This window comes from Schistocerca gregaria, chromosome 6, assembly GCF_023897955.1.
Source record: "Schistocerca gregaria isolate iqSchGreg1 chromosome 6, iqSchGreg1.2, whole genome shotgun sequence".
Classification (NCBI taxonomy): domain Eukaryota; kingdom Metazoa; phylum Arthropoda; class Insecta; order Orthoptera; family Acrididae; genus Schistocerca; species Schistocerca gregaria.
The window spans coordinates 442,452,573-442,472,538 of NC_064925.1; the positions used below are offsets into that span (position 1 = coordinate 442,452,573).

Here is a 19,966-nt window from a genome sequence, read left to right on the forward strand (position 1 = left end):
TGACCAGTTTTTTCCCCTCCACCTGAGCTTGTACTGTCTCTTATGACCTTGTTGTTGTTAAGATGTAAAAACCTTAACCTTCCACCCCTTCTTCATTCTAGGTTAAGTGTACTAGGTGTTGATGATCATGAATTTTTGTTTCAGATATGTTTGCATATAGTTGTCTTGTTTCTCACAGTCTGTTCAATTACTTGGAACTGCACCTGTGCAGTTAAAATGCACATGGTGCTTTAACTAAGTTATGGAAGGGAAAATAGTCAGCTGCATTATTAGTATTTGTCATTTAAAGCCTGTGTTTATTCTGTGTAACAGGTTCATCATGTGGAAACAGACAGTGGCAGCCTGTACAGGTTTCAGGGAGTGGCACTGCCCAGAGGACTCATGGTAGGTGGGAATAACGAATTTTATACCTTTTTTGGAATAACAAATTTTATACTTTTACAGATCCCTAGCCAGAGCTTACCCATAGGAGGTAAAATTAGGAGAGTAGCTATCACAATTTTGATGACCTTCCTGAGGGAGTAAAGAGTAAGTTTTGTAAGGTTGGGAAAAAAGAATGGTCATTCAGACTGCAGGTTGAAAAGGTCCCATCTGTTATGAGAAACAGGGGAAACAGAATATCAAGCTATGGGTAGATTTCTTTTCTTTCAAATGTGGCTGTTGACAGTACTGGAACACTGTCTCCTGAAGGTAAATACTGTCCAACCATTCTGTCTCCTTGTAGGTTTAGAGTTATCTCAAATGAATTATCATTTTGATATAATTAAATTTCTGTTTTACAATGCACCTGTTATTTTATTGTTGTATTTTATTACTATAGCAAATACCTTTCATAGAATTAATTCTGTTGTCGAAACTTCCTGGCAGATTAAAACTGTGTGCCCGACCGAGACTCAAACTCGGGACCTTTGCCTTTCGCGGGCTAGTGCTCTACCATCTGAGCTACCGAAGCACGACTCATGCCTGGTCCTCGCAGCTGTACTTCTGCCAGTATCTCGTCTCCTACCTTCCAAACTTTACAGGAGCTCTCCTGCTATGCATTAAAGCCTTCAGCTGTGTCTGTCCATATTACTCTTATCTGTTTTTTAAATGTCATCTACCTACCATTAGCTCATTGTCTCGTACATTTCCTTACCATCATGTACATTTTCAGGTTAGATACCTTTGATTGTTCCAAACCCAAGAAATTTAAAGCTGATCACACCATCTTCTATGTGGTTTTCCCATTCTTCTCCTACCCTTGGATCTGTAGTAAAAGGTTTTCCTCCATACATATTAGATGATCATGCCATTGATTGCTACACTGTTGGGTCTCTTCTCCTATTCGTAGAACATGGAGCTCCTTTCTTATTTCACTGTCCCTCTTATGATCTTCTAATTGTATCCCACCAATTCTCATTTCTCACGTTTCAGTCCTCAGAACTATGTAGTCGTTAACCCTGCAGCTTTGGATAATAGGCAGCAAAATGCACACTTTAAGATTCTTTCCTGTACTGCACTGGTTTCAAAAAAATATGGCTGTAGTGACACTGGGTTTGGCATTGACTTTATTGGCTCAGAAAGTGAAGAAAAATCTGTTGTTACTTCATTAGAGATTGGAAGTGACAACAGTTTGTCAGTTGAGTGACAAGTGCTCACCAGTGGAATGAGATAAATACATCGAATGTGCACCAGCCAGCTCTTCCAAGATTTATGTTTACAGGAAACAATTGTGAAATACATAGTTAGACTTCATAACTACTCAGAAACTAAAAGATGACTTTTTCAGGATATTTTAGTTGAAGTCCAGCACACAAGTATACACAGGATTTTATTATTGGTGATCCACAAAATTTGGTAACTTAATATTTTGAGTTTTAAAAAGTATCTAGATTTATGTTCGTAGGAAACTGTTGTAAAATACATGGTTAGACTTCACATATACAAAGAAACTGAAAAATGATGTCAATTTTCAGGATACTTTAGTCGAGGTCCAGTGTACGACTATACTCACGATTTTATTATTGGTGATATTCAAAATTTTATACATTATTATTTCAAGTTTTAAAAGCTGTCTTTGTGTGCCTAAATGTAAAGTCATTCAGTATAGGATGTTTTTCATTACAAAATATCTTTTGGAATGTAACCTGACGAAAAAAATTATGATGTTAGGGTCTTAAAGTCCACATTAGGGATCCACACACAGTAAAGGTATGGTCATTATACTCAGAAATTTAAGTACTGTCTCTTTCCTGGTTTTGTTCGGTGATGTTCTCTTAATTGTATCTAACATGTGTGCGTAGTACCATTGTCATTTCTTTTCAGGATCATTACCATAAGCATAAGAGATACAGCAGCCCAGGTAGTTGTCCCAATACATTATTCTTGATTCTAATTTTTGTTCTGATGTGTATTTTGGTATTGTTATCAGCATACAAACTCTTCATTTACCTTAATAAATGCTGAGGGATGTCATACTCTCCTAAAATTTCCTATAACTTAGATCTCACCGCCTGGTTGAAGGCTTTTTCACAATCCACAAAAGTTACATACATTAGGAGATTAAATTCTCCGTGCTTTTCTGTTATTTGGTTAATACAGAAAGCAAAATCCATACAGTATCTTCCTTTTATCAGAAAAGTCTTAGTTAAAGCATTTAATATTTTGGAAAGTATCTTGGGTTGTATATTATACCCACAGTTTAATTTGCTTGCACCTTCATGGCTATTACAAATATTCCAGTCTCCTTTTGTATAAATGGGTAAGATTGCTCTGCTTTCGTCTGGCAGGACCACTCTTGTGACATGGACTTATAAAATTTAGAAGCCTAACCCTAAGATTCTTGGGGACATATTTAATAAGCTCAGAAGTTTATGTTTTCTCTGGACACATTCTGTTTCTCCTGGGCCCTATTGCATCTTCCAGTTCTGCCAAGGAGATTATATCTACTTTCACAAATAATTGAGTGTTACAATATTTTCTTTTTTCCCTGCCCATGGGTTTTGGAAATAATCTAGTCATGTTTCACCGAAGATATTATTCTACTGTGAGATGTTGTCCTCCTTTTTATAGAGAGTTTTTTTTTATTTTATCAGTTGTTATTTGTTTTCCATGGATTTCTTGATTTCTAATTTTTTCTACCACTGTTGCATGTCAGTAATAAGATAACTGTTTCCGATCTATTTGACCATTTTCAGAGCTATAAGTATAATAAAATACAACATTAAAAAATGGAAAATCTGTGCTGGATTAATGACATTATGGAAAGGATACATTGCTACTCATGACATAGAAGGCTCATTGAGTCACTGGCAGGCACACTGAAAAAGAATGCTAGATATATTCAGCTATTGGACTAAGCTCGTTATCAGACAAAGAACACTTCCATACATTCACATAAGCACCAACTCTCTGAAGTCCCTGTTCCTTTACCACTCACCACCCAACTCATCGCTGTCAGTTTCTTCTTCCTCTGTGCTAACATCCTCAATTACCTGTTGCCCAGCTGCTACATTTCCCAGTGCCCAACTTACTCAAAATCTGCAACCTCCTTCCTAGTCTTGATGACCAATTATATCCTCACCCAGGCTCCTTTGAAGGCATCACCAAAACACCAAATTTGTGATACAACAGTAGGCACCCACGTGGCCTCATCCAATGCTAACCTATTCTAAGTGCTAACCGCTCAGAATTCCAAACTTATCATCTGGTTCAGTTTCCTTGATATCTTCATGAACTAGACCAAGCACGAGAACACTCTATTCACATTCGTTCAGAACCTCACCCCCCTGCACCCCCCAAATTTGTTTCCCCTCAGTGCTACAAGGCATCTTCCTTGATGTTGGCCTGTACCTCAAGGATGGCTACATGAATACCTCCATCCACATCAAATCCACCAACTACAAACAATACCATAACTTTGACAGTTGCCACCCATTTCACACTAAGAAATTCCTTCCATAAAACCTAGCCACCCATGGTTGTTGCATGTGCAGTCACAAGTAGTCCCTATTTAAATGTGCCAGGAGTCTCACTGAGGAGTTCACAGATCGAAAGTACCCTCCCCGCCTTGTCCAGAAATAGATCTTCCATGCCTTTTCTACCCAGTCACCTACCATCACCCATATACCCACTGCCCTGTCACAAAAGAGCATACCCTTATGAGTCAGTAACACTTTCTCTGAAATGGCTTTGACTGTCTCTGATCCTTTCTTGGAATAAGAAATATCCTCCTCACTGTTCTCCACACCCCTCCCACAGTCGCATTCTGCCCTTACCCAACCTATTCCACCCGTGCACCCAACCTCTTGCCACATAGCTCATGTCCTGTAACCACCCTTCCCTATAACGTCACCCCTCCTGCTCCCCTCCCCTCCCCTGGCCTCAACCTTCACTAGTTCCTGTCCTCCACCTACGTATCTTCTTACCTGCTTCCACTTCAGTACTACTACACGCACCTGACAGGTCAGCACACCTGCATAGTCATTTCCCCTTTTCTACTTCTCCGCTCTGCCCTTTCCCCCACCCCTTCCCAGCACCTCCCACCCCCTCCTGTCTCTCTCGTTGTCAAACCTAACAGTCCTGTCCTGGCCCTACCACATCCCTGCATGCTCCCACAGTCAGCATTAACATCTTTCCCATCCCTACGCTGGTACCCTTCTCCTTTCCCATCTCATACCGCTTCTGTACCTCCACTACCCACCCCAGTAAAGACTGTTGTTCATCTCAGACACAATCACAGTGAGTGAGCCTTATCACCAAGAAATGACAGTCGCTATGAATATGTGAGTTGTGGCTATGACAGTGTATGTGTTTCCTACAACCTCTGAAGGACTTAGTCTACATTATTTATCATTGTGCTGTCTGTGACTCAGCATTTCCTCTGCATGGTGAGTAGCAGTCAATCCTTTTCATAAAATACAATATGTAAGACACAGAATTAAAATGTACTGGAGGCATAGCTATTTCTTATTTCTTGAAATCAAACAAAGAATTTCCATGGCCCATGTTCTACGATGCTAGTTCTGCATGTTTCACTGACCTCCATATCATTTTCATTAGTGCTAATTCTTGTTTTCCATTCCAGTTTGTTCTCTGATCCATTTGTTAGCATTTATGTCACTGCTGTTAACTTCTAACAACATTCTCCGTCTTGTCCACTGAGCTCAAAGTCCATACCTGCCACTTCAAATACGTTGGAGTCTTCAATTTATAAACCATATTTAGTTTACCAATGCACTACAGTCATTTTTAATCTTCTGCTTATTTCCTTTCCCATCAATCCAGTGGCTGTCTTCAACTGCCCTAAAAACAAAATCTCAACAACTCATTCTATATGACCTCATTGTTAATTTTTACTATTTTCTTTTCAGTGTGTTATCTTGTTTCATTCATATTACAATTGTTTTCAGGCTCACTTGCAAGCTTGATCCGTCAAGTAGTTCCATAATTTGTTTGAAGCTTATGTGGACTAGAGGCAAATATTATATTGCCAACTGAAAAATAAAGGTCATTCAGATATGATCCATTAACACATATTCCGTATTTATTTTCCTGGAGTGAGGACCTGCAAACTTTCTAGTGGATAGGAAATTTCTTTGCCGAACTCCATGCTCATTCTGAATTCCTTACTATCCTTATGAAGTCTAAATGAACTTGTAACATTGATGTAGATATTCTTCATTATACACTGATCACCATAAAAAGGGCTGCATCCAGAAGGAGAAGGTGGATTGTGACCATTATTGGTGGGCAGGTAGGTGGTACCACAAATACAAAATGATTACACTTTCAACTTTGAAGGACCAACATTTATTGTGCTACAAAGCCACGAAATGTACACACTAGTATGGTGTCAGATCCGAATGGTTGTGAATACAAGCATCCAAGGGTGCCCATACAACAGGTTGTAGTGGGGGCAGGGCTGGACATGGTGGTATGGAGTATTTTTAATACTTTAGAAGAGAATGGTGACTTGTAAGAAGCTGTAAAGGTGTAAAATTCTGACCCTGTTAAAAACTTGCATAATACTGACTTGTAAATATTGTTTTGAAAGAAGACTGCCTGACTCCACTACATTTTTCCTTTCCCTGAAAGCTAGCTGTGGTGGGTGGGGGTAGGGTTGGTGGTGTGTGTGCAGCCCACCTTACTCCCCCCCCCCCCCCCTCCCCCCCAGGTACGAGCATCTTTGTAAGTGTCCAGATGTTGCAGCATAGAGTTGTACAGGCCTCGGATATAGTTCGGATGTAGTCTTGTAATACTCCATCCCATGCTGCTTGCATATGAGCATGCAGTTCCTGCAGATTGATGGTTGTAGATGGAGTCCTGATGGCATGCTCGATGGCATCCCCACATTTTCTTGACTGGGGTAGATTGGGCACTGTGGCTGGCTATGGAAAAGTATTCGCAGTAAGAGAATGACCAGTGTCTGTCGAAATACGGCATGGGTGTGAGTGTTTATGAATGGCACTAACAGTGAAAGGGCACCATAGGATATTGCTCCCCATATAATCGCACCAGGCTGGCAGGAAATGTGATGGAAAATGACAACTGCTGTTTGTGGCACTCTCCTATACACCCCAGACATTGACACCATGTCCAAGAGAGAAGTGGGACATCATCAAAAGTGACCAGGCCACTGTTTAGGGCCCCATGTCTGTGATTGCTGGCACCATGTGAGGGAGGCATGATGCTGGCTGGTTGTGATTGGAAGGCAGCATAATGGTCAGTGCACTGTAAGACCTGTGTCATGCACCTGCCTGCCAATGGTAATAGCACTTAGGGGATGATGCAGAGGACAGCCTGCTGAACCACTACTGTGGTTGCTGTTGGATCTGTTTACATGTGGAAAACAATCTGTCGGTCCTCCTTGCTTGTGGAGCATGTCGGATGACTAGATCTTATATGTTGTGCATTTGTGCGTTCTTGTACACGTTACCACCAACAATGGACAATGGTTGTGCCTGTATGACAGGTGTGGTGGACAATACAATGATAGGACAACCAGCCTCTTGCTGCCCATGCCCGGGTTCCCAGGTTTGATTCCCGGCGGGGTCAGGGACTTTCTCTGCCTCGTGATGACTGGGTGTTGTGTGGTGTCCTTAGGTTAGTTAGGTTTAAGTAGTTCTAAGTTCCAGGGGACTGATGACCATAGATGTTAAGTCCCATAGTGCTCAGAGCCATTTTAACCATCTTGCTGCCCCATGATGCAGTTCTTCTCAAAGTGGTCCAATTGAGTAACCTGATGCCATACTGGCCAGCACAGCCATTTAGGGCCCTTTGCATTAATAGATGGGTATGACATCACAGCCCCCCTCACACTCCTTGTATGCTGCCTCCCTTGAAACAGTGATTGTTGGCATAGCTGGTGATGTGCAACATACCCATGTAGTTTGCAGATTATAGGTTGGGTCCTTCTGGGTGCAGCTATTTTTATGACGATCAGTGTACTATCATAGGTTGAATAGTGATTTTGTTTCTCAAGGATTGTTACTGTAGATTTAGTTGAAACTGAATAGTAAGCCTCCTCAAAATATAGGGATCAGAGAAAAAGTGGTAAAGCAGTCTCCTTAATCCCCTTTGCTATTTCTCTCCTGACTTGCAGATAGTCCATTATACTCTAATATTACATCTACTTCTAAAAGTGTTCATTTGGCTGATAAAATCTCTTTTCTTATGTGTTTAATAATTTTAGAGAATAGCTTATGCATAACAGAGAAGAGGCTAATATCTATATGGTTATTTTCTCATTTTGCTGGAAGTGCTATAGTTACAACAACGTCTTCCTCTACAGGCATTTTATAAACAATTAAGTTCCTTTTGTAAAATATTCCTCCAGCTTTAGCTGTTTCTATTGAAACATCATCATCTCTTGGCACCTTTGGTTCCCTTTTACAATTTTTTCTGTGGTGTTGCCCTCTTATTTGTTTATATGTGTTATCTACCCAGCATAGGTTTCTTGTTTGTATTTATCTGTTTCATTGCTTTCAAATGTTTCTCTTATAATATTTTTACTGTTATCTCTTCACTACATCTTGAAGAATAGTTCTGTTTAATTCATCATGTTCTACAGTTGGCCTATTGCTATTAACTTAAACTCTTCCCTTTTCATTAAAAGCTGCCTAATGCCATTTTGAGTAGTTTTCCAAACTTGCAACTTTCTTTGCTGTTATCGTTAGCACCTTTGTTGAACAACTGTGTGTCTGTATAACCTTCGCTTTCTAAGATGCTGAACTTGTTGCTTAATTCAGTGTGGTAAACCTAGTTATTCTTAAAGAAATTCTGACTTCGGACCTGTGGAGTGTGATTTTTTTCCTAATGTTGTTTTTATATTTATTGTGTATCATAAGGGTCTTTGATCAAATTGGAAACCAGAAATGATTGCTGCATCATGTACAATTTCTTTTTATTTGGTAAAATGTAGTAAGTTTGATTTTTAGTTCCACCTTTGCCAATGATAAGTTCATTTTTGATTTGCTTTCTTGTGGAAGAATGTGTAAAAGACATGTGTATTCTCAATAAATTCCATTATTTGTTGTGAACAGTGAATTGTTTGCTAAGTATTTTATGTATACAGGGTAAACTCTGCTGTGCTGCCTCTGACGTAAAACCAAAGCATAGATACAGACACTCTTAGTAGTCTTCTGAACACTGTGTGTGTAAACAAAATGCATTTTCACACAACAATGTATAATGCCTGTAATTTTCATTATCAAATCTGATGTTTTCAACTGAAGAACTGTTTTTTAGTTTTTGTCCCACTTTCACTTTTAAATTCCTCATTATAATATTTTTATAGGATTGTTATTGTTGTGGTTGGCAGGAGAGCCAACACAGGGTTACTAAAGGAAGCCAAAATGCAGGCATTTTAGCTCATGCAGGCTGGCGTGAGGTCTGGAACATGACAAGGGAATTAGAATTGAGAAAAACGGACGTACCTAGTGGTATACTTAACTTTAATCCATTAATGACGAACGTTGCTCTTGATGGTACATGATTTACAATATCAATAGAAACTGATCATGGCGCCTTGCTAGGTCGTAGCAAATAACGTAGCTGAAGGCTATGCTAATTATTGTCTCGGCAAATGAGAGCGTAATTTGTCAGTGAACCATCGCTAGCAAAGTCGGCTGTACGACTGGGGCGAGTGCTAGGAAGTCTCTCTAGACCTGCCGTGTGGCGGCGCTCGGTCTGCAATCAATGATAGTGGCGACACGCGGGTCCGACGTATACTACCGGACCGCGGCCGATTTAAAGGCTACCACCTAGCAAGTGTGGTGTCTTGCGGTGACACCACAGTTATCATTTATGAGCTTCTGTATTGGTCTTTAATATCATCATCAGAATGTGAGCATCTTATTCATACACCTGAATGATTTCTATTGAATATATTATTTTTGTGTTTAAAGTGATACTTGTTATCCTCTCTGATAATATTTCTTCCATTTCAACAATGTGCCATTTCAACAATGTGTCTAGTTTTCATGTTTACAATACAGTCTACACCCAAGTTCTCTTCCTGAACTGTTCCTCTCTAGTAAAATATACGATATGATTTTACTTCTGTTTGGCCTTCATTCTTTACACTGCTCTCAAGATAACGTTAATATCTCTTGTTTGATGGTGTTGTATTATCTTTGAAGTACAGGGTTCGGCTGTTTATTGTGAGTTAGTAATGTAGTAGAAGCAGTTGGGTTCCTAAGGTCCACATTGTTTTTTATTTAGCTAAACTCTTTGTAGCAAGTGTGGTCACAGAAATAGCTTTGTGTGCCCAATAATGTGAGGCTAAAACCTGAGTTTCCTTAGTCCATCACTCACAAAATTTGTTCATTCAGCTTGAACCATTGATGTCTCAGCAACATGCGCATATCAGTGGGGCCTCCAACAACACTGCCCATTGTGCAGTAGTTGACCAGGTTTCAAAGAATTTGGTGAAACATCTGAACAGTGCTAAATCTTGGCAGAGTTATGCTCACGTAGTCCTAGCCCAAACTACTCATTGCTTCTTAATGCCCAAGCTTGGGATCAACATGACCAGTTCACGTACTTCTCTCATGCTAGTAGAGTTATAAATCTCCATTGAATATTGTTGGTTTGCAATCGCACAATGTTTGTGTCATCTGTAGAACATTTAGTCAAGAGAGTAAAAGAGCTTGACTCACTATGCTATCTGATGTGTAAGTCACAGAGTAGCCCACCTGTATTTGTTCCTTCTAAAGCGCTCCATCAAGACTGGAAATTCCTGGATGCAGCAGTACATAAAACAGTGCAAACACAACCACGCACCTATAGCAGATCAATGCATGAAACACAGAAACATGTAGCAGAAAACAGCATTCACATTAGCTTTGAACACTAGCTCTTTTTCTAGCAAAAGTGAATGCATGCACGCGTGTGCACACGCACACACTGCCATGGCCACGAGAAGACTGTCTGTGCTCCACACATAAATCCACTTTAGGTTAGTGGTTGCCTTTCCCTTGTACTGATCTACCAAGAGATACTAACAGTTGTACATTTGATTGTCTAGGCTGTGCATTGGGATCTAGCCTAAGTGGTTGATTTAATCCTCACGAAAGTGTAGTTGATGGCTGTAACTTAAATAGTTGGCAGATTTATCTTTTGCATCAGAAATTTCATTTATTTATCCCTGTATTTCATAAATGCATTACATTATGATTAAATGAGGAAAAATATGTAGGACTGTCTTTGCTCAAAATTCATCCAAAGAGTAACTCTGCTGTTGTGGTCTTTAGTGCAAAGACTGGTTTGATGAATCTCTCCGTGCTAGTCTATCCTGTGCAAACCTCTTCATCTCTGCGTAACTACTGCAACCTATATCTATTTGAACCTTCTCACCGTATAAAGACATCACAATTACTAGATGCCTGAGAATGTGTCCTGTCAACTGGTCCCTTCCTTTAGTCAAATTACATTTTTTTTCCTCCAATTCAGTTCAGTACTTCATCATTTGTAATTTGATCTATGTGCCTAATCTTCAGCATTCCTCTGTAGCATCATGTTTTCAGAAGATGCTGTTCTCTTGTTGTTTGAACTGCTTATCATCCACAATCAGTGATGATTATGTGGAAGTTTGTCTGTTATGCTGACAGGCTGGGTGAGTCCTCTAGTGGTTTTGTCTGAGCAGCTGTAGTTATGTTGTGTGTTGGTTGTCACGTTGCACTACACTTATTTTTATTTGCTGTATCATGCCAGAGCCATCATCAACACATACACAGACAACTTAGCAGACATAAGGATTGTTCGTGTGACTACAGGATGCAGTGTTTCAGTGTTTTATGTTCAAGAAGATGGTACTGCACGTTTCCTAGACAGGACGCTATCAGAAGATGACTTCTCAGTGGTTACCTGTGTTTAAGAGCAACTGGCATGTTTTCACTCAAAAAGGTCAATGTAGTATGTTGTAGAATGATGAAGGTGTCATGAAGGTTTCAGCAAATGATGATGCAGTTACCTCTTAACTTAAAATTGCTCTTCTTTTCAGTTGTTATTATTTTCATTGAAATTTTGTAGTGATTGATTTCAGATTTGTTTCAGTGTAAAGTACTCCAGAACTATATTGTGAAAAACCCTTTGAATGCCAGTGTAATTAAAGTATTGGTGAATGTTAGAAACAGTATATTTTGTGAAACAAGTTTTGTGCACTGATTGTTGTGGTGCAAAAGGAGGGAGAAATGGAGAAGAGAATGAGGATGATGAAGGGGCAGTGGGAGTAGGGTGTAGGGAAAAGAGCTATGTAAACACACACACACACACACACACACACACACACACACACACACACACACACACACACACACACACGGTAACATGATCCTTCAACTAAGAAATTTGAGTTCTGTTACTAATTTCCTTCTTGTTGCTTTTGCTCTGCCCTTTAAGGTTTCAAAGTGTACTAATTTTACCACTGTTCTGTGTTGTAGCTGAATCACTATGCATATGGTATCCTGGAGTCTCGTGCAAGCAAGTTGGTGAGTTGATATACCTATTGATTTTTATATTGTTCTGTATTAAAATATAAAAATAAGAAACAAGTATTAGAAAACATACAGAAAGTAAAATGTATGTCTTGTTCAGTTGTTAAATGGTTGCATACTGGCATTCTTACTTGCATGCTTTCCCAACCAGACTGTCATTTGCATGAAGAAAGATATGAAAGTGTGTGGGAAAGAGATTTGCAATAGTCATCCACAATCTTGGATCAAAACAGAGACAACAAGGATGTCTCTCACATAAACTGCGTTCTTGTTGGTTTTAAAATTTAATTCTCCAGTTGGCTTGGCTCCTAAAGCTTGAAGTGCTGTCACTTTCAGCATTTAAATTACAATCTGCTACTGTATTTTCAACGTGTTAAGTAAACAATACTCTGTATGACTGAAATTATATTTTAAACTTTTCTTTTCCATACAATAATTATACTGCAGGAAATAAAATAATTGGTGGCTTAAGCATTTAGATTTTGGATTATTAACCAAGGAAATTGAGATTTGTTTATTGGTGACACCTAAGACCTTTTCCTGCCACATACATGACATTTGACAGTATATGAAAAAAATGTTGTGACACGTGCTTTGGATTATACTTTGAATGGCATATCCTCAGTAAATACTTGGTTGATGTAGCTCTCTTTGTGAAAGAATAGAAGGACATAGCAGTTCTAAAGCACTATTGTATTAAGAACAACTTTTGTCTTGAATTTCAGAGGGAACTTCCATCCATAAGTTGTTCATTTGTCATTTATTTTGTGCATCAACTAAATGAGAATAAATTGAGCGTAAATCAAACTTCTATAAAACATTGAAAACAAAACTAACCTGCTACCACCCTCACAGTCTTTGTTTCAAAAATGAAAATGGTAGTTTGGCTCTTAACAACCAGAAAAAAATGTAAGGTACTTGGTAATTATTTTGAAAAACTATTAAACTGCGCAGAATCAGTGAATAAATTCCAACCACTGAAAACCAGAACACCAACCCTAACTCTAGTTATTTCAATTTCATCAGTTTTTTGAAACAGGCTTAAAACAATGAAGTGTCCAGAGAAGACGGTATAATTACAGAATTACTAAAATCAACTGGCCGTAACACTGACACTGCACATCAAATTTTGACTGAAGATTTCCACATGTGAAATGTTTGTACCAAAATGGTGCTGAAAAACCTCACAACTGAGCAGAAGAACAATTGAAGAAGTGTTTGTATTGATCTTTCTGAGAGGCTTGACAGTGACTATTAATTGTTCAGTCGTGTGATCACAGGTTATGAGTCCTGGATTTTTGAATAATGGCAAATTGAGGAGCTGCACACTGAAACATTTCCTCAGCCAAAAAAGGGTAAAATGAACAAATCAAAGATCAGAACAATGCTGATTTACTTTTTTGACAATAGAGGTATCGTGCATAAAGAATTTGATGCTCCATGACAAACTATCTACGAAATGTTTTACAAAGATGTCCTTGAAAGTGCCAGGAATAGGGTGAATCGATTGAGACCAGACGTTTCAGACAAGTGGATGGTGCATCATGACAATGCCCCATGTTACACGGCCACTTCCATCGCAGAATTTTTGGCCTCAAAGGTGGTCCTGTTGTTCCACAGCTCCCATATTTGCCTGATTTTAGTTCTTGTGACTCTTTTCTTGTTCTGAAATTGAAAAAGTCTTAAAAGGATCTCATTTTGGCACTCTAGAGATCATTTCAAAGAATGTGACTGACAGTTTAAAGGCCCTACCAGTTGAAGGCTTTCAGTGCTGCTACCAAGACTGGGAACAATGATTCCACCAGTGTATAGCTGCCAAAGGGACCTACTTTGAAGGGAATAATGTTGTTGTTTCAAAAACATAAACTGTGATAGTTAAAAAAATCAGTCTTATTCTTTTTCTCACACACTTTGCATCTACAACTGCATCACTTCTCCGTAATTCATACTTAAGTATCTTGCAGTGGGTTCATTGAATCATCTTCAGACTCTGTTGAGCTTCCTTAGCTTTTTGTGTATGCACAATGATTGTTGATCATAAATAAATTAACAGTAAAGATAATAGCTGACAAATAATATGCATTTAGTCACACACACACACACACACACACACACACACACACACACAAATTAGTAAGGCTTCATTGTGCTGGATGAATATTATGTACTGGGACTGCAGTTCTCCAGCTTGACTGGGTTATGGCATTTTGTCATGTGGAGTGGGTCAAAATACAGAGAGTGGAGAATGTGAGGGAGGTTTGGGAAATGGTGGAAGGGAGGCAGTAGACGCATTGGAGAGGAATGCGACATAAGCACTGGGTCTGGTGAGTTTGTGCATCACATGATGGTGATGATGGTGACAGTGATGGTGGTGGTGGTGGTGATGGTGGTGGTGGTGGTGGTGGTGGTGATGTGGAGGAGTGGGTTGGCAGGTAGTGACTGAACAGAGGAAGGGGAGAATGGAGAGAAGAGGTTGCGGCTGTGGGATGAGTGAAATTAGGATCCTGGGGGCGGGATGGGGATCGGTGTGGGAGAGGGTGCTAGTGAAGGTTGAGGAAGGAGGATTACAGGAACAAACGTGTTGCAAGGACAACTCCCATGTACATAGTTCAGAGATGCAGTGTTTCATGAAAGGGCCCATATGACATGGGTGGTAAATCAACCTTTGAAACCAAGCATACTGTGCGTAGCAGCATATTCCACCACACTGCGTAGATTGGGCGGGTGGTGGGTTACCAGTTTGGGACAGGTGGAAGGATTGTAGATAAGCAGTCCATCATTTCTAGGAACAGTGATAAATAGTAAAAGCCCAGGAGAAGGTTGTGATTCAGTTCTCTGGGATGATATTGGCTTATCAGGGGAAGCACTACTACACATCAGGTTCTTGGAGATTGTGGTGGGGGATACGGGGGTGTGAGGATATGGCACAGGAAATTTGTCTGTGAACTGGGTTTGGGGGATAGTGTCTGTGTAGGAAGATTTTTGTGATACCTATAGAATATTGGGCAAGGGAACTTTGTCATTACGCACTGTCTGTGGGACTATATGGGAGTGATTTTTTGTCACAGAGGGATATTGTTGATGGTTACTGGGCTTGATATGGGCAGAAGTATGGATGGAACCACCGCAGACATGGAGGTCAGTGCCAAGGAATGCTGACGTGTTTGGCTGAGGAGGACCAGACAGAAAGAACAAGAGAGATGATGTTGAGCCAGTTGCGGAATGAGGGTAGCTTGCTTGACTCTGGATCTAGATCATGAAGATATCATAACAAACCTGAGCCATTGAAGGAGTTTGGGGTTTTAGGTGACCTGGAAGGTTTCCTCCAGAGGACTGATAAATGGGTTGGCTTAGAACTCTGTCATGCACAAATCCATTGCTGTGCTGCAGATTTCTTTGTAAATCTTCCAGTTAAGGAGATGGAGTTATTTATGAGGACGTTATTATTTGGATGTATAATGAATGAGTTGATGAGCTTGGAGTCAGAAGGATGTTCGGAAAAATTGTGCTCATAAGTGGCAAGAATGTGGGTGTGGAAGATATTGATGTATAGGGAAGTGGTGTCAGCAGCAACAAATAAGAGATCCAGGTGGTAATGAGGTGGGGATGGTTAGGAGTCCATGAAGTCAGTGGTTTGTATCTTTAACATAGGAGGAGAGGCTACGACCAATTGGTTAGTATTGTTGGTCAACAAGAGCAGAGTTTCTTTTGATGGGCACACAGTAACCAGCTACAGTGGGCTGTCTAGGATTGTTGCGTTTATGGATTTTGGGAATCAGATGGAAGACGAGTGTGCAGGAAAGGGGGGGTGGGTTTGGAGTGCTGATCCCCCTTCCCCCACCACCACCAACACCACCTGCCCACCACACACACACACACACACACACACACACACACACACATACACACACACACACACACACACACACACACACACACACACCTCCAACCTGCCACAAGACTCTAATTTCACTCAGCTTACGCCCACACCTTCTTCCTTAGTTTTCCCTTCATCTGTTCTGTCTCCTCCAATCCACCCCTCTACTTTATTGTCATCATGTGGTGCATGAACTCAAGGTGCCTGTGTTGCATTCATATCCTGAGCACCTCCTGCCTCCCTCTGAACCATCAACCGTGTTTCCACACCCGTCTCTCTCACTCCCTGTGTCGTTCCTCCCCTCACCTGTTCCACAGACACAACACCTCGTCCCAGTTATAGCAGTGTATTTGGCTGGTGTAGTGTAGTCATATAGTGGTGTGTGTGTGTGTGTGTGTGTGTGTGTGTGTGTGTGTGTGTGTGTGTGTGTGTGTTGTGTACATACCTGTTGATGACTTCAGTGCCCCTACTACTCAGTTAGATGTGGGTGTAAATGAAAACATTATTCTTAGTATGCATGATACAGCATAAGTTAAGTATTAAAGATCTACAAAAACAGCATACACATGATTAGTTTCATACTTACCATTTAGTTATTCACCAAAGTATTTGCAATATCTCAGTACAAGTCTGATTAGTTCCATCTGGTAATATATGGCTGTCTGGTGGTGAGTCAACAACCCAGTATTGCCATCATGTTAATTCTCATTACCCATAAAGTGATTACCTGCAAGATGTTCCCATATCTTTGAAGGTGATGAAAATCTTAAGTAGCTTGGTCTTAATTATATGGACTTGATAAGATGTTCCCCACTTGAACTTATTACACAGAATTTGAGATGTATTGTTGTGAATGAGAACATCACCGTACTTCAGTGATATACTAAAATATCTCTGATGAATGTCAAAAGATCCAATAGCTCATGGATTCACCCTGACTACTGTCACAGTTCGTTACATTTGCTACATAAATAGTTCTGTAATAAAAACTTGTTGACCTGAAAAAAAAAACCACTTGTATAACTAAAAAACTGTTTCCTTGTTGCATGTAAGTCTCATGAAGTGAACATTTTTGTTACAGAACACTGTGCATCTCCCAGACAGTTACAGAGCAGAACCAGCTAAGACGGCACCTGTCATGGCCTCAACTGTGGCATGACTGTAGCCGAGAACTAAGATCTCCCTATCAGGAGGATTATTCTCCCAAAAATGACAGCAGTGAATCCACCTCGAGGCTTTGGTCTCGCAATGTATTTATATTTTTTATTGATGTACAATAATAAATAGATTTTCTTTAATAAATGTAGTTTTCACCATTTTCAGCAATATATTAAATCAGAATATCACACGTGATAGGTGTGTGTGCAAATTTATTTGTAAATGCTGGGACAGAATTACATATGTAAGTATACAAGGTGGAAAAAAAAAAAAAAAAAAAAAAAAAAAAAAAAAAAAAAAAAAAAAAAAAAAAGGGTTTGGCCAAACTTTCAAGAAACATTCCTCACACGTAGAGAAGGAAATATGTTATATGGACATGGGCCCAGAACAACTTTATTTCCATGTTACAACTCATTTTGTGCTTCTGTCTATTATGACATTAATCATGGGGAAAACAGACAAAAATAAAATGTCAGCACAGTACAAAACACTTTCCGAAATGAAATGTTCCAAAATGCGCTATGTTAGCAAAGCCACATGCATCAACCAAATGTTGCATTGAATCCCTGATGCATTGATGCATCCCTGGAGAATTGTGTATTGTTTCACATCTGTTCACAATACAAGCACAAAGACATTGTATATGTTGTACCGGGCTTGTGTACACAAGAGCTTTCAAATGCCCCCATAAATAAGCCTTTTGAGTTTAGATCCAGAGAGTGTGGAGACCTATCCATTGTCATGTAATCTATTATTTAGAAGCTTATGAACATTAACACTGAAATGAGGACATTTGTGGGGGATTTGAAGGCTCCTGTATGCAGAAGCCCAGTGGAAGATGTACAGTGCCTTCGTGCCAGTATTGAGGAAGGCAATGGAATGATACAGTTTTTCAAGGATATATTAGCACAACAAGATTCAATGCGGTGGTTGATTGATATGTGTATCCTTGCTAATGGAGGGCATTTTGAACATTTTATTTAGTAAAGTGTTTCATAATGTGAAGATTTTCCCCCCATGATTAATGTGATTATGAAGAGAAGTAGAAAATGAACTCATAACAAGGAACTAAAGTGTTTCTGGACATATGTCCATATGACATAGTTTCTTACTCTACATGTGAGGAATGTTGTCCCCCCCCTCCCCCCCCCTCCCACACTGTGTAAATCTGAAATATTATTAGCTTACATACTTGGAGTCTACCTCGATAGCTGAGCCATCACCATATCTGATTGCCATGCAAAGGACCTAGTACAGATGGGGATTTCTCCATGGCTTAGACTGAAGCAGGGTGCACTCAGCCTCGTGAGGTCAACTGAGGAGCTACTTAAATGAGAAGTACTGCCTCCAAAGTTTGGAAAGTGATAATGTCTGTGAGAACTTTGTGGTCCTCCGTACTGCATTCAATGAGGATGACATGGCGGACACTTGGCATCATGGGGTCACAAGAGCCTCTTTGCAAAGTTAATTTATTGCCTAGCAGGTGATGACTGATTATTGGCCTGTTTCATATGTATGTAGCATTTAAATTAGAATTAAATTAAAGATGAAAGCTTGTGTTGAATATAGTATAGATTATAAAATTTTGAGATAGTTCCTTCCACAGGGAGGAAAGAGGTGTATGTTGAGAGAGATTTGAAATGAATAAGGAGAGTACTGTCAACTATTACAGTACATCTAATAAATTTATATTTTTCTCAAGGAAATTTTCCTTTTAAGGCATTCTGTTTTAGTGATTGTCTTTTGTTTTTTTGGTGATCCACTAGCATAGCTGAATGGTCTTTTCTCTTTTGTTGCCAATAGTTCTTCCTCATTTATCGACACTTTACCTTGTTCGGCTACTGTGTTTCTGCACTTAGTGATGTTTTTGTTTCCTTTCTAACCACCCTCAACATACCCTCCTTTCCTCCTCAAGAAAGGAACTAATGGTTCAGAAAGCTTGGATAGTTTATGTACTTGCGTCTGTCAGCAGTTCTAAGAATTTGATGTCCTGGTCACCCGTTTAATAATCTTTTCAACTGATTTTTTTGTGTATTATAAATTGTGTGTTTACAGTCAAATATAATTACAAAATGGAGGGAAATTTATTTCACATCATGCTCAATTGTGTCCACCTTGACCTGAGATCTTGGCAAACTTTGCATTACATTCAGTGTCCAGCATTGTTGCGCACACCACTATTGGTGTGCCTTTCACTTGTCAATCAAGGGAAACTGTACCAGTGATCACCTTGCTGGAAAAAAAAAAAAAAAAAAAGGGAAAATTTTTGATCGCCTTTTATATAAGATGTGGCAGTACGATCCTGTATTTCAAAGCAAACAGTATGTATGTCCTATCTTGTGTTAGTCAGATAGAGCCACTGAAATCCTTCATGAGATTCAGTATGGCCTTCCTGAACCTATTAACTCCACTTTCAAAGAGGCATGGGATACTGACCTATGCAAGCAGCAATAACATGGAATGATAAACCACAGTCTCAACGGGCCTTGATCCTGCAGCTGTTAATTCCGACACATGCTGATAGGTGATTCTCATTCTTACAAGAAGTGTAACATGGTCTTTTCATAGACAACCACCAGTCAACTGCTATTTCTTGGTGAGAAACCAACTGAGTTAATCCTACCCACTTCTGCAGCTCTACTGAAGTTCATTATCATTTGCATATCCAATCATTTAGAACACGTCATACCAGTCTGACACTTTTCGCATGCCATATGCAGTTTGTACTGTCCAGCCACGTTTCAGCTCTTTCTGTGCAATTCCACAGGGCATGCGGATATTAATTCAGATATTAATTTGTGGGCTAGTCATACATTGGAAGTTGCTGTTTTCCTGTCAAATGTTTTTGTTCCTGTAGAACATCAGGAGTCACATTTCACACGTTCTCAAGTGTCACCTGCACACTTACATGTATGCCTTCTCACGCCAGCAGTTTTGTAACCATTTTTGCAAGCTT

The 19,966-nt window shown here is 39.7% G+C and overlaps 1 protein-coding gene across 1 annotated transcript in view; it reads left to right on the forward strand.

Moving 5' to 3' along the window:
- The window catches only part of LOC126278303 (39S ribosomal protein L39, mitochondrial), a 68,329-nt gene extending 51,151 nt beyond the window's left edge, over nucleotides 1-17,178 (forward strand). The window contains exons 7-9 of the mRNA XM_049978317.1: nucleotides 313-384; nucleotides 11,922-11,969; nucleotides 16,934-17,178. Coding sequence (XP_049834274.1) covers nucleotides 313-384; nucleotides 11,922-11,969; nucleotides 16,934-17,011 — 198 coding nt within the window. The 3' untranslated portion in view covers nucleotides 17,012-17,178. The remainder of the gene's footprint in view (nucleotides 1-312; nucleotides 385-11,921; nucleotides 11,970-16,933) is intronic.
- Nucleotides 17,179-19,966: the final 2,788 nt, after the last annotated feature.